The following is a 15,220-nucleotide window of genomic DNA, read 5'->3' as shown; positions in this document are numbered from 1 at the left end:
GTAATCTCCAAAGCAGGTGCGGGCAGGTCAGTGTAAACTTTCCCCACAGTGCCCTACCGTAGTGTGTCACACACTGAACTGCAGAAAGCATTGCTAGGGTTGAGAAGGAGTTCATATTCTGGGTCCCATTTGTTCCTTGGGCTCTCTGCTAAAAACGGTCAAGAAGGGGACCAATGAGGGCAAGCTGCACTGATGGGGTTTCCATGATGCGGTCACCTGTCCATAGAAACCAGACCGAGACCTCCACATTTTATACAGTTGAGTGAAAGGATGATGCTTGTGTTCAGCTTCCTCCCACCCCAGATAAATGCAAGAAGGGGAGCTCCTTGTACCTCCTCCCCACCCAGGCAGGAGCTGTTGAAAAAAATCGAGCATTAGATGAGCACAGGGCCCCTTATTTGCATGGTGCTCTCTGTTGCCTTTGGTCTGCATGCCACAGGAGAATCTTGCAAGCCAATAGTTTGTTTTTTAGGAGGCAGACAGTGGTACTCACCTGCTTACAGGAGGAGGGGTTAGTTAGCAGGTCCTATGCAGGCAGCAGCCGCAAATAACAGAGAAGGAAACATGCCAAACATTAGCCACGGAGATAAAGATACCAAGTTTAACAAAGAGGCAGATTTTAGCCATACACAGTTTTCTAAGAGAATAAAATTATTTGCAAATAACATAGGCCTAGATTGTGAAAAGGTATTTAAGCACTGCCCTGCTCATGGAAAGTCAATGGTACTTGAGCTTGCAATGCTGAGTGGAGCAACACCTCGATACCTTTGAAAATCTAGGCCACAGTCCTTATCCAAAGAGCTGCCAAGGTTAACACTCCAGGCTCTGTTCTCCTCTCCTTATGCATGTCCATAGCTCCCCATTATTAATCATAACTCATTGTGCTTCTAGAGCAACTTCCATCCAAGCATCTCAAGGCATTTTACAAACACTAAATAATTAAAGGCTCATGACACCCTTCTGCATTTGGTATTGTCCCCATTTTATAGACAGGCAAACTAAATCACAGAGAACTCAAGTGATTTAGTCAACATCATACAAACAGTCAGTGGTAGAGTCCAGGAGAGGAGTCCAAGAGACCTGCCTCTCAGTCCAATGCTCATTCACTGGACACAACACTGCTTCTGCCCACAGCACCAGCAGGAGATACACGGGCCAAGGGAGAGGAGAACAGATCCTTTCGTCTTTAAAAATGAAGCAGTTTAACAAATGAAACTGGAAAAATATATTAAGACCATGTTAATAGCAGCAAAAGAAAGAAATGACTTATTTACAGGCTCACTTTCTCTTTCAAATGCAAAAGAGCAGAGATCTACTTTGACATTTTTCTTCACAGATATTTGGATGAAGTTTAAAAGTCATGAACTCAGGAAAAGTCAAGAGTAAACACATAGTTGGCCAGAGTGGAGTATTTCCAACAATAAAAAGGAAGAAAAGACCAAGTGTGAATCAACTGGAAAAGTTCTGATCAGATTTTAATTCATGAGGAACTTTGGTTGCTTGGCTTTAAAAAAAAATGGTGAGGACTTATTGATTGGAATCCAGTTTGTATTGGGATGCATGTAGATGAAAGAGGAAATATTATTTAAAGAAACAAAGGAATATTTAAAGAAAAAATGTGTAAAACTGAAGCCAAAGCTGGAATACAGTCAATAACCTTTAGTACAAAAACATACTACGGTATTCTACACTAGTATATCTTACATCAGTGATACTGCAGTGTCTGGGGCTGTTATAAAGTACTATAGTATTTTTATAAGGTTCAAAAGGACCATTTTTAGACTCCTGGAGGTCATTCTCAGAGGATGGCTCCATTCCAGTGGGAAGGGGTTAGGGTCAGGTTGGATTATGGTTGAACAGGCCAAACTGCTTTTCAGTGGTTGGTAATGCAGCCATAAATATTATGTTTCTAACTAAGAGTTGGCAGACAAGGACAGCCTTGGCTTTAGATTCTGGGGCCCAAAGGAGGCAAGACTTTGGAAGGTCTTTCCTAGTGATGAAGCTCCAATGTTTACATCTTGATGTCATGTGTTGATGCAACACCACTGCATTGTGATGGTGTCTTGCTGCTGTTATGGCTGCTAACACGTACAGATGGCAACTGCCTATTTCGGCACTGATTCAGGGTTCCCCTCACAGCTGTGGTTATTGCAAATGCCTAAAGCCAGCCATGGACAAGGAATGAATTTCATGTACTTTAGTCTTAGTAAATTGGATTCTTATTGCGGAGTAAATACCTCAGGAGGATATTTTGAGGGTCTTTTCTCATGCAAATCTGCCTATTCTGAACATCCCAAAATTGGGACACTTCTGGTCGGTCTTTAGGCCACGAAAGCTTATGCTCAAATAAATTTGTTAGTCTCTAAGGTGCCACAAGTAACCCTTGTTCTTTTTGTTGATACAGATTAACATGACTACCACTCTGAAATCAGTAATCCTAGCAACCCCACTGAAATGTCAAGGTATTTGCAGGGTCAGAATGAGGATCAAAGTGCAACATTCCCATCATATACTGGAACCTCAAAAGCTTCCAAGTTGGGATGCTCATCTAGACATCTTTGGGTTAGCAAATTGGAAGAGTTCTGCTAAAACTGCTTTTATGATGACTGGAGATATGATACCCAGGTTAGTTCTTTCACTGGAACCAGTTTGACTAATAATAGAAGTCTGATACCTAGTGTAGACTCAGTGGTGCCGGCTAAAGATGGAAAGGGAAGCCTGGACTAAAGTCCTTAGGTTTGTGCCATTAAATCAGACTATGCAAGTTATTTTAGTATGTTTATAATTTTAATATAATTTATATGTTTAGCACTGGATGAAGAATTAAACAGACGAGAGAAGAGTGAGAGAACAAAGCCAGCTAAGTCTTACTTGGTAATTCTGCAGCACTATAGGGGGCAATGTTTAAGCATCAAAATAGCTTCTAGCTATCATTTCTCTGTGTGTGTCTTCAAACTCAGGAGCTAATGGCCTGATTCTACAGTGTTGCAAGGAAGTTTCCCTGAACACATTCCAAACGCTAGAGAAATCTGGGGGAGGGAAGGAGGTAGAAGTACAGTCCCATTCCTGCTGAATCTCATTCCTAGGAAGCAGACAGATTGCAGGTGACTCGCTTTCCAAGAATAGGAGGAGGGGAAAAAAGACCTTCTAATAAATGGCTGCTGTTAAAGTATGATGTTAGTGTCATAATCTGTAACTTGGACAGATTCTGTAACTCAGCCAGTTTGGCCAATATGTTGTTTGGAAAAAAGAGAAAGCAAAACACAGCTAATTCTGGTCACATAGCTCAATACTCTGTAGCTGCCCAGAGTTTTACCCTGGAGGAATGAGGAGGAAAAAAAGATAGAAAGAGATTAGGAACACTGAATACAAAGTTCAAGAGCTTTACAGAAGCTAGCTGCTGCTCAGATCAAGATCAGAGCATTACCTGCTGGGATCTGTAGTATCCAAGGGCTACACATTTGGATTAAATATCAAGGCAACAGCGTGCTGTACTTTGGCCACCAGTTCCCCACCCACCTCCCCACTCTTGTGCTTTTCTAGGGAGCACCAAACTCTCAAGCAGAAGTAGCCCCCTATTGGTTTCCCCGCATCCCCACTAGTGCCAGTGAAGGGTCCAGTCACTAATGTGTCCCATCCTGATCCAGAGTCTCAGAAAACTCAAGACCTGCAATGCTGGGGGAAAAGAGCCCCTCCCTTACCTGGTGTCTTTGATAAGCAGAGAACATTTTTTCAAAATCCTCCAGATCCAGCACCCTGAAAGCCTTTAAGTCATCAATTTCATGCCAGATTGTGCCATGGATCTTCTCCTATAATCCAAAGAGAAAATCATATGTTCAGGAGACAAATCACAGTGAAAATCTGTAGCTAAGCACACCCAATTCCAGCAAGGCAGACCCAGCTATTGTATTGACTTGGCACAGCACAGGATGCTACTGTCATTTTGGGGAAATGTTTTGTTTCTGGAAGACGTCGGAGAGTTTTCTAGTCCAAAGAGAAACATTAATACAACTTAATGGGGCTGGTTTTTTAACCTGGGCATTTTGAAATTTGCATTACATCAATCCCCCTTTAAAAATGCCACTTTCCAAGACTAGAATACATCATCGCAGATACCACTGAAGATCCCATGGGGACATTTCCTTCCAATAATGGCAATTGCTGCAGATGAACATGGTCATGTTGTAACAGGGGTTGTCATCATAAGAAGGAAATGTAGCAAGGACTCTAATGTGTGGGAAATCCCAGACAAAATTCTCTCCAGCTGCAGATTTCACAAGACCTTGCTGCAAACCTTAAGTGGGTGTGGAATACACCCTGAACGGTATCAAGGAGTCTTCAAGGTTTTCCCTCCAAGTGACTCTCTCAATCTTTAAAGACAAATCATCTCCTATTGGATGGGCTCCCCTGTCCTCACCAGAAGATACCCACAGCTCTCAAACAGATGTGATTTGTATCCCAACCTCTCAAACCACAGCACTGACAGTCACAATGGTGAAGGCAGCTCAACGTATGGCAGACTTCCCCTGTCCGGTAGGTGGTTAGCATGAAAGAGGGAGTCACCAACACGGCTGGGGGGGCGGGCAGAAGCCTTCTCACAACTACATGCTCTACGATCCCTCACTCTCAGATCTTGGGAAACAGGCCAGTCCTTGCTTACAGTCAGACCCCCAACCTGAAGCAAATACTTACCAGCAACCACACACCAAAAACACTAACCCAGGAACCTATCCTTGCAACAAAGCCCGTTGCCAATTGTGTCCACATATCTATTCAAGGGACACCATCATAGGGCCTAATCACATTAGCCACACTATCAGAGGCTCGTTCACCTGCACATCTACCAATGTGATATATGCCATCATGTGCCAGCAATGCCCCTCTGCCATGTACATTGGCCAAACCAGACAGTCTCTACGTAAAAGAATAAATGGACAAAAATCAGACGTCAAGAATTATAACATTCAAAACCCAGTCAGAGAACACTTCAATCTCCCTGGTCACTCGATTACAGACCTAAAAGTCACAATATTACAACAAAAAAACCCTTCAAAATCAGACTCCAACGAGACACTGCTGAATTGGAATTAATTTGCAAACTGGACACCATTAAATTAGGCTTGAATAAAGACTGGAAGTGGATGGGTCATTACACAAAGTAAAACTATTTCCCCGTGCTATTTCCCCCACACCACTGTTACTCACACCTTCTTGTCAACTGTTGGAAATGGGCCATCCTGATTATCACTACAAAAGGTTTTTTCTCCTGCTGATAATAGCTCACCTTAATTGATCACTCTTGTTATAGTGGGTATGGCAACACCCATTTTTTCATGTTGTGTGTATGTGTGTGTGTGTGTAGATATCTTCCTACTGTATTTTCCACTGAATGCATCCGATGAAGTGGATTTTATCCCACAAAAGCTTATGCTCAAATACATTTGTTAGTCTCTAAGATGCCACAAGTACTCCTCGTTCTTTATGCTCTCCACTGGCACTGGAACAAGGGAGATTTTGAAAGCCTTTGAATTTTAAGGCCAGCTGCCATTCTAAGCTAGGAAAAGGATTTTGTTGTTTCTTGCAGTCACAAGAGAGGCACCATGGACTGAACAGCCCCTGGAGACTGAAATACCTTCTCCTCCCCAAATGTTGTCCCTCCAGGGCAATGTGAGTGCAATAGCACCCTGTTGACGTGAAAAAAGATCAGACTACATAGAAAGATAGAAATATAAAAGGGACTGGGGGAAGTCTTGGAGGTGAAGGTGCTGCAGAACAGCCCAGCAAGGGCGTCTTGTGTACAGGAAGTAAGGAAAGCCAATGAAACTGCCCCCAACAGGCTCTAACTCTGAAGTACCTAAGGTTCACCCATGCAGCAAAGTGTGTTAACATGTCATTATAGGAACAGGTTCCACTTCCCATTCACACTCTTTAGAGGAATAAGAGAAATGTTGTAAGCCACAAGGCTCAAGGAAGCAGGAAAAACAGCTGATGTGGGGACCAAAAAAAAAAGCGGGGGGGGGGGGGGGGGGGGAGCAGGCACTGAAGTGTCTGGAGGAAATTCCTAACAAGGTGACAAGGTGCAAAGCAAAACAAACACTCTTCCTCTCTTGATGCATAAACAGAGGGAGGAAAAGCACTGTGGGTGAGGGTCATCACAGCCCTTGAAACCTTCCTGTATGGAGTAGAACCCAGAATCTAACAGGCTCAGCAATAGTTTTGTGACTTTTTCCTTGTGGCTAGAAGGATCATGGGAGGGAGGCAATTCTCAGTGGATTTCTGATCTGCCTGGGAAAAAGAACTACAAAGGGAGCATCACCCCAGTCACCTGCTTCCCCAGAAAAAAATAAAAAAGCAAAACAGAAAGTTACCCCTACTTCTTCTGATTTCAGAAGACATTCATACCAGGTCTGGCCTTATCCAAGCTGGTTTGCCCATCTCTTGGTTTTATACTACATGAACCTATAAAGACACATCCAAGGCTGGGACAGTCTGTATGTCATGAACAAAAGAACTTCAATCCCAGACAGCCCAGCTTAAGTGTTGAAAAAGTATACCACAGAGCAGTTGAGGAAAGCCATTCTGCAGAGAGGTGGGGGCAGAACAGCAGAACACTGAGTGCACACACGGAGTGGCTCTCCCTTCCATTCTTGTGTTGAGACTGACCCTTGAAAAGCTGCAGAGGGCTGCTAGACTATTTCTTCTGCTGTGCTCTTGCTGCTTGGCTGATAGCTTCTTGTCATTGGCCAGAGAGACTGAGCATTTTAAGAGAAACAGACTTACATAGTGTGGTTGCTATGATAAATGATTCCCTCAGCTCCATAAAAATATTTATGGTCCCTAACTAGCAATTTAAAAATAAAAAATTCTTTACTTTTTTTTTTTTAAATTGTTACAAGCCTGCCAAGCTCTGTGGTTTCTCTGCTTTGCACAAGTCTTGGCCCACACTGAGAAACTAAACCCAGAAACTACATTTCCCAGGATCCCCTAGTGATTAGCTAAGAAATGGTGGGAAGTGGGGTAGTTGGAGAAACATGGGATTAGTCAGGATGAGTCATAATAAAGCATTTGCTCTACTGACATGGACTTTTGGTGTATTATATTTATAACCTTCCTGCAGTCACTTCATTTCCGCACTTGTGTGTTTGAAATGAAGCACAGTCTGCTGCTTGCCCAGAGGGTTACGAAGATGACAAAGCAAGGGGCTCCACAGGGCAGGTGGTCCATACAGCCTTGTCCTCCGTTATGGCTGCCAGCTGTTTCCAAGTCATCAAACTCCATCATGCATCAACATAACTTCACAGCATGAGTGAGCCATGATTTCGCTTTGGGAGGCTCCAGACACATTCAGGACTCTATAGTTCTCCTACAAGTCAAGAAAAACCTGTGAAAACTGTGAATGTCCAGTGAATTTTAGGACAGGCAACCACTAGATGCATGCAAACTATTCACAACCGAAAGGTGAAACTGCTTGAAATTTGATTTTTTTCTTCACATTTCATTGCAAGCTTGAAAACGTGGTGAAAAATGGATTTTTCCCCTCTTAATAATGGATCTCTTTACCCATGTAAACAAACCTATTTGAGCAAAATGTAGCTTCAGTTTTTGGGGTTTTTTTTTGGAAGGGAGGCATGGTTTTGATTAACAGCTACTTTGCCCTGTTTCATTGCAAAGCAAAATCTGAGACAAAGAACCACCTGAGACAACAGAGAACATTTTCAGGGTGAGATGATGCAACCCTATCCCCCCATGTAGTTCTGTAACAGGGTGGCAACCTCCACAGTGCCGTCTCATGGCCTGGGGTGGCTCTGCAGCAGCCCTGTCTCAGTTTCTCATTTTCAGCCTGCTTCAGCAGATGCCAGAGGGGCTTGCTGTTGTAACCTGGGCCTCAGGCTAAAGCCTTAACACAAGTCCTCCCTTTCCCGGGAAATAGAGTTCCTTTGTTTGTTTTTGAAATTGGACAACACACAAAGCCTTTGCACCCCAGTCTCAAACTAGTCCATGGCTCCTTCCCAAGGGGGTCTGTCTTCTCTCCTCTAATTTTTCTGCCCACCCTCTCAGCTTGGTTTTCAGCCCTTCCCTAGCTCCTTCCTTTCCATCTTTCCCTCCTGGGCTTGTCTGAGTTGCTGCCTGCTCTTTCCTGAAGAGCCACCCCTCCATCCCACCCCACCCCCAATGCCTGCTTATCTAGGGTCTTTCACAGGCCACGGCCTGCCTTGTCCTTTCCTCTGGCTCTCTCAACCTTTCTGCAGCCATCTGCTGGCAACACTTCCCCTTTCTCCACTTGGCTAGGTCAGGTTGAGTTACATGACACTCAGATCACATGACCTTCATTTTCCCCACCTGGGGAGGAGAGCTAGCTGTGTCACGGGTGGAGACCCATCCCCCTTTAAAAGGGCCAGTCCCCACTCTGGGACCCATTTGGGGATCACTCTTTTGGCCATGGCATTCATACTGGTTCAAGGAGCTGTCTACTGAAGAACCCCGTGTGTCACTTTCCGTAGGAAGGAAGAATCTCCACTGATTTCAGTAGTACCTCCATGAGTACCCCATGGAACAGAGCTCTCCAAGAAATTACAGTGTCCCCATCAAAGCAGAACACTCAAAGATTCTACCCTGAGAATATCTGTGCAAAAGTACTGGTTTTTCCATCCATATTAATAACCTGTAGAGAAGTATATTTTTGCCATTTTCCATCAGCAACTACAACTTTTCACAAGGAAATCCACCATGTTATCACGAATCCACCACAAGTGGAAATTTGTCATTTTCACAGCAGCAACAGTTTCATGTTTTTGTGGAAAAATTCAACCTCAGGTGAACAATTCTTTTGGTCGCTATGTGATTTTTTTCCCCAGTCTATGTGGGAAGTTATTTGCACGGCTCTTTTCACACAGGAGATGTTGTGGTACACACAGAACAAAAGCCTTCCTGATGAGGCAATCTCAGCACAGCTCCCGCTGGGTTTGACTACAGAGAGACTCCCTTTCAGCTCATTTGGTAGAGCCACTACTGGAAGTTGGAGGACTCCTAATTGGGCAAGTCCATTTGATAGTATCTGGCCAGCAGAGAACAGGAACAGATGTAGGCAAGTAAACCAGTTACTCTGGTAGCTTCAAATTAATATACTAGTACTTATGAAGATACAGAGATAAGAGACAGACAGTTCAAAATATGGACCAGATCTAAACACCCTGAAAGCTTGGCTCCAGATGTGGATTTGAACGAATAGCAAATATCCAGTCCCAGCATGCCATAGGCCTTGTGTAAAACCCAGGATGGAAAGATCTGGTGGGGGAAGCAACCCCCATTTTCAGTCTCGGAGCAAAGAAGGAAATCTTCCTGGGAGTTCACAATGGCCACACTGCAATGCTTAGTCTCTCTTCCCCATCCTTTTTAAAACCAGTAGCTTCCAACAAACAGTATTGTAGTACTGGAATGGAGCTGCAGTGTGGAAGGCATTAACGGGAGCTCAGTCTATGGTATCAAAGTGTCTTTGACACCAGTCATCAATTCAGAACAAAGCTAATAGAGGGTGTGTGTCTCAGGGTGAATTAATGAGTCATTGTTCGTAAGCTGGTGCAGTTTCCTCAAAGCACAAACATCTTCCAGCTGAGCGCTGGGTGAATTCCCTTTCCCGGAATGCCCATGAGAATTGTGGGATGTAATAATTATTGCCAAGCGCTTAGATAACAAGAGATAGAAAACAGCTCAGTACTTTCATAATGCACAATAGATGGAGTAGAGTAGCTAGCATAATGGGCCCTGGATCTTGACTGGGGAATCTAGGTGCTACTGTGATACAAATAATAATAAACATTTCTATGCCCCAGCTTCCCCATTTGTAAAATAGAGATACCACCTCCTACAAGGTGGATTGGCTGTGAGGCTTAATAAATTAGTATTTGTGGGGTACTTAGAGACTGCAGGGATGAGCACCATAGAAATGCCAACAAATAAATAAAACTAAAGATGATCCCATTAAACTAGCCTTGGTCTGGCTTGACTCTGGGTTCTGAGGGTAGGATTAAAATCCATAAGTTACTCCCCACAGCAATGAGCAGAGAGGAAGTGCCCAGTAGCGGTTTGGGGAACCTACCAGCTCTGAGGGAGATGGCTCAAACATGTCCCTTCTCCCTTGTAGTGAGGAGCATCAAGTTATGGGGCACATTTCATCACAGAAAACAACTGTCTCAGCTACCCTCCAACTGACAGCATCACAATCTCTGGGATTTACAGAGAGCTCACTAAGTCGAAACATGAACACTGACAAATGCTCCCATAGGAACATCCTGCCCCCTGCACCTCCCCAAACCATTCCACATTCCCCAAAATAGCATCTTTTACCCACCTCACCACCCAGCCCTTCAATTTTATTAGCACAGCTGCCTCCACTCCTAACCAGAGGGCAGGATAAGCCTATGGTTACTGTGCACTAAACAGAAACACCTGTGCCTCTCGCTTTAAAAAAAAACAAACATGTATTGTTATTTCTTTTCTTCATCGCATTAAGCCCCATGTTCTAAAAAGGAAAATAAATCCCCACTCTTACATTCTCTCCCACACCCCCACGTGGTCCTGACAGACAAGCACAGACGGTGCAGCAAATATTTCACTTAGTTTTATTTTAAAGAAAAGAGGAGAGAGTGAATTCTTGTGGCATTCCAGAGGTCCCCAGACACTCATTCCGAATGCCTGAGTTGGGCCCCGGGTGAGTTTCAGTCTAAAAAAGAACGTGGGTTTCTAGGCAGCTATCCAAATTCAACACAGACACTTTTTTTAATCTGTGGAAAAAAAACACCCAAAAGAGAAGGGAAGAAAAAAAAATCCAGCAGGAGGGGGAGAAGCAGAGGGGTGGGAGTGGCTGCAGGGGGTGGCAGAAAAGGAGTGAGCTGTGCAACAGTCAATTTGAATTCTTTTCCGTTTCTCACTGCCCCATCTCTTAGGAATGCTCCTACTAAGATGGAGAGTAAAGGCAATAAGCTGCGAGTCTAACTGTGAGAGGGGCAGAGGTGAGTCCACATATGGCCATGATGATGTGAGTGATGACAGTGACGGGCCACTGTTCCCTCTGAGAGGCTGCCCCTAACAGAGTAATGTAGGCTAATTTAGAAGTCAACTCTGCAACATCTGCCCTATGCTCTGCCCCCAACATGCTAGCTGGTCACACAACAGGGATGCTCTTGTTCCCTGATGGGAGTCTGTAGGAAGGGGCTAGCTCTATGCGTTAGCCAAGGGGACACCTGGTTCTGGTTTATGTCGTAAGAGCCACTATGGCTGCTCTCCTAGTTATAGATACACCTGGATCTGATACAGGAAAGTCTAGGCTGTGCCTTGGTCATGATAATGCAGTCCATTGGGATGAGGTTCATTGCTGAAGCCCTACACTAGGGCCTGCTGGGAATATACATGGTTCAAATCCACAGGGTTCCAGGGTAGCCATGAAACCTTGTGGAAGAGAATACAATGCCCTCCCTTAGGGCAACAACCTTGGTCTGAAGAGACACACTAAGGCATCAACTTCAGACACCCTGAACGTCTCCCCACTGACACCAGCCAACCTGCGGTAATGCCTGAGTAGGAAGGATGGGGCTGCTGTTAAGGATGCCGCGGTGTCTTACCTCGTTCAGTTTGGCCCAGTTGAAGGATTTCAGTGGGTGGGAAGGCTGTGGGATAGATTTCTTCCTCAGGCTGGTCCCGCTGCTGCTGAAGGTGGTTGTGGGAGGGGGCATCATCCCCATGCTGAAGAAAGGAGGGGCTCCAGGTGGGGGAGGTGGCCCTCCCGGTGGAGGTGGCGGAGCAGGTGGAGGGGGGCTGCTGGAGAATGGGAGTGGGGGTGGCAGCGGGGGCAAACACTCCATCATCAGAGAGGAGGGCAAAGCTAATGGGCCACCAGGAGGGGGTGGAGGAGGGGGTGGGAAGGAAATGCCACCTCCTTGCTGGAGAACAAAAGAATAAGCAGAGGATGTTTAAAATGTACAATAACTCCATGGTGCCAACTGATATGATTCTCTCTCACAATATTTGGTGTTTTTCTTAAGGCCCCAGATTGCAGAGTTTTGTGATAAGGGAGAATCTCAACTTTCATTTGAAAGTCAAAGAGTAAATTTCTAGCCCTTGTGGTAACAGAAAAGAGCTTGAAAATGTGACCCTTAAAATGCTCAAAATACAGAGCCAGTAAAAAAAAGAAAAGGCAAAATCTATTTTTCTTCTGATCTCATGAATTTTGGGGGGCTGATGCATGATTTTTGAAATACTGAATACATGCCAACTAACCCCACTAACACAAAGACAGGAGAGAAGCCCCTATCCATGGTGACTCGCTTCTAAGGGCTGCATTTGGGCTCCTGGAGGCTGAGGCATGCTAGGAGTGAGAAAGGCGCTGCACCAAGCAGGAGGTAGCTGCTAGAAAAGTTAGGCCTGCAGAGTGCAGAAGCAGCTGCAGTCCCTCCAGGGGCACCACAAGCAGTATGTGTCACCTCCATTTCCTATACCTGTGTAACTGGTGACGTTTGCCTTTCTCCAGCCATCTCTGGGGGTGAGGGGCAAACATGCTCCATTTCGGGGTTTCAACACAAATTATGGACATCTGCCGCATTGTGGGAAGGGACACACACCCCTTGGCTTTTTGTGCATGGTTAAATGAAGAGGGCAATTACAAAGAAAGAATGGGACAGACGATCTATAGACCTGTGGGCACTGATCCCTGCATATTTTACCAGGGCACATACCCTGGTCCATAATGCAGGCCTATGCAGCCTTTATGCTGCAATCAGAGGTGTGATTGCAACATGGGCTGGCATATCGGTGCTAGTTTTAATTAAGCTAGAACAGCAACAAATAGCTGTGGAGATGCAGCAGCATGGGCATCAGCACAGGCTAGCAATGCAAGTACACACCCAAGAGTCTCAGTGGGCTTGTACAACCTATGCTGAAGCCATGTCTTCATTGCTATTTTTAGCCATGCTAGCATGGGTAAAGCTAGCACAGGTATGTCTATCCATGCTGCAATCAGACTTCTGATTGCAGCACAGACCTATCCTAAGCCTCCACCTTTGTAGCTATATACTCAGACTCCCTTGGTATGGGGGTGGGGGGGGGAGAGAATTCATCGTTATTGTGCCTTTGCTCATTATTCTTTTGCTTCTGAGGGTTAAAGGATGAGAAGAAAAGTCTCAACCTCATACCGAGAACTCATTGAATTGAGCTACCAGGTCTGTCATTTGGTCCCGGGTCTGGCGCAGTTCCAAGGATTCTTTCTGTAGCTTGTCCTTCATCTTGTTCAATGTCTTCATCATTTCATCTTTCTCTTGGGTCTTTATCTCACATTCTCTTTCCTTCTTTTCCAGTCTGCTCAACAGCTCTGCGTGTTCTACAGACAGAATGAGGAAGCATGACTGATTAAGCAAAACCCATGAAAGCTCTCTAAGGAGATGTGAGCTAGATTGAGATAAATAATGCAAACTGGTGGGGGTGAGGGGGTTATAACCAGGAGCAACAAGATGAAACTGGGCCAAGGAATATGTAGACTGATTTTCAGTATATATTACTTGACAGAGGCTTCTTCAGCTGTCGAATAATCACTTGTGGAAGCCCCATCACTTGAGCCATTTGAAAACTAGACTAGAGAAGGCATTGGGAAATATACTACTAGGACCAAACAAGCATTGTCCCATGGGGATATGGACTGGAGGATCAAAAAGGTCATCTCCATCTCTACAGTCTATCATTGTGTGGTTAAATCAGGACATCTCCCTCAGTTCTTCAAACAGAGAGAGACCATGTACCTTTTCTGAATTTCTCCGCCTGATCCCTCCACTGTTTCACTTCATTCTCATTCACCAGCCTGAAAGATGAAACCAGATTATTTATGGTCTATTCTGAGCCATCCAGCCCTGTGGGCCACAATGAACAATGACTGGAAAAGACAACTTGCTGAATTGTAGTATTTCTATGCTGGGTCAGATCAGTGGTCTATCTAGTTCAGTATCCTGCTACCCACAGTAGACAATACCTGATGCTACAGATGATGATATAATTGGCCCTTAATGTGCCTTCATTATTGTTTAATGCTATAAATGAGGGGGTGGGGGGGGAAGAGAAAATCCTTCTTGATCCCTTTTGTGGTAAGTGGATGTCCTGGCAGCATGACATTTACTTTTATCACAGCCCTCATAGCTAAATTATTACTACAGCTGGTCACTACAGCTGACTCTCCAAAAAACAAAAACAACTGCAAAAGTGCAATAAAAAGGCCACCTACAACTCAGAAAAGAGAGGCTGGCTACATTTTAGATAATGTATCAATTGCCAGACAATGCCAATACCTCAGACTGCCATGGCCATTTCTTACTAGTGAAAGAAAACACTCAGGAGAAGGAGTGATTAGATATGCAACAGAAGGAGCAACTATGAAAAAAGACCAGGCGCAAGGTCTACAATGAGGTCCCATGTTGGGATGGAGAGAAGGAAGTCAACTACAGCATATTTTTCAAAACAGCTAATGAGAAATTAGCTCTGGCTCACAGAAGACACTGTATAATTTTTAATGGAATAGAATGTAGTTCTATATAGGAGTTTATGCTCAAAGTATGGCAAAGCACTTTAGTGTCTATACCAGAGTTTTTCCACCTACAGCTCATGGGCTGTGGGCGGTCCCCAGAGGTCATGCTGGTGGGCTGCACAATCAAACGGTTTGGCATTGGAAGGTATAGTGCAGCACAAGGAATGGGTGCACGGGAGAAGAGTTGGGAGGAGGGACGGCTCATGTGACCACCTCTCTCACATGAAGCAGCTCACAGAATGAAGTAACTGGAGAACCACTGGCCAAAACCACGTGCGGTTGAGGGAGGGAGCAGATATTTTATGGAGAGATAAAAGTTATTTATGCTATTTGGCTGCTGATTTACTTTATGTTATTTGAAATCTTCCTGAATTAACCCAAAGCCATTGATGAAGAAGATCTAAGTAGAGCGGGTCAAGTTTCATAAAATGTCAATGAAACTTTCATCAACACTTTGAAAAAAAGAAAAAAACAATTTTGTTCACTTTTCATGACTTTTCTTCCTTGATTTTCCACCAGCTCTAAGGCTAACAGAACTCAAAGAGCACAGGAAAGTAAAACATACCCTGGAAAATAAGGAACAGATTAGGCTACAGTTTGGAAAGCAATTAACTAGAAAATTTATAACAGATTACAATAAAATATAATCTAGATGTAAGA

General features: G+C 44.4%; 1 protein-coding gene across 4 annotated transcripts in view; it reads right to left on the bottom strand.

The window, feature by feature from the left end:
- The window catches only part of DAAM2 (dishevelled associated activator of morphogenesis 2), a 246,236-nt gene that overhangs the window by 44,558 nt on the left and 186,458 nt on the right, over nt 1–15,220 (bottom strand). For 3 of the 4 annotated variants that reach the window (XM_048843468.2, XM_048843469.2, XM_048843470.2), the window contains exons 12-16: nt 13,785–13,843; nt 13,185–13,369; nt 11,619–11,936; nt 3,702–3,809; nt 494–526 (exon numbers count right to left, since the gene is read on the bottom strand). In XM_048843468.2, the coding sequence (XP_048699425.1) occupies nt 494–526; nt 3,702–3,809; nt 11,619–11,936; nt 13,185–13,369; nt 13,785–13,843 (703 nt within the window). The remainder of the gene's footprint in view (nt 1–493; nt 527–3,701; nt 3,810–11,618; nt 11,937–13,184; nt 13,370–13,784; nt 13,844–15,220) is intronic. The other variant, XM_048843471.2, reaches the window with a different exon arrangement.

Source organism: Caretta caretta, chromosome 3 (genome assembly GCF_965140235.1).
Source record: "Caretta caretta isolate rCarCar2 chromosome 3, rCarCar1.hap1, whole genome shotgun sequence".
In the NCBI taxonomy this organism is placed as follows: Eukaryota; Metazoa; Chordata; order Testudines; family Cheloniidae; genus Caretta; species Caretta caretta.
The sequence above is the reverse complement of the archived record's forward strand: the minus strand, read 5'-3'. Positions and strand labels throughout refer to the sequence as shown.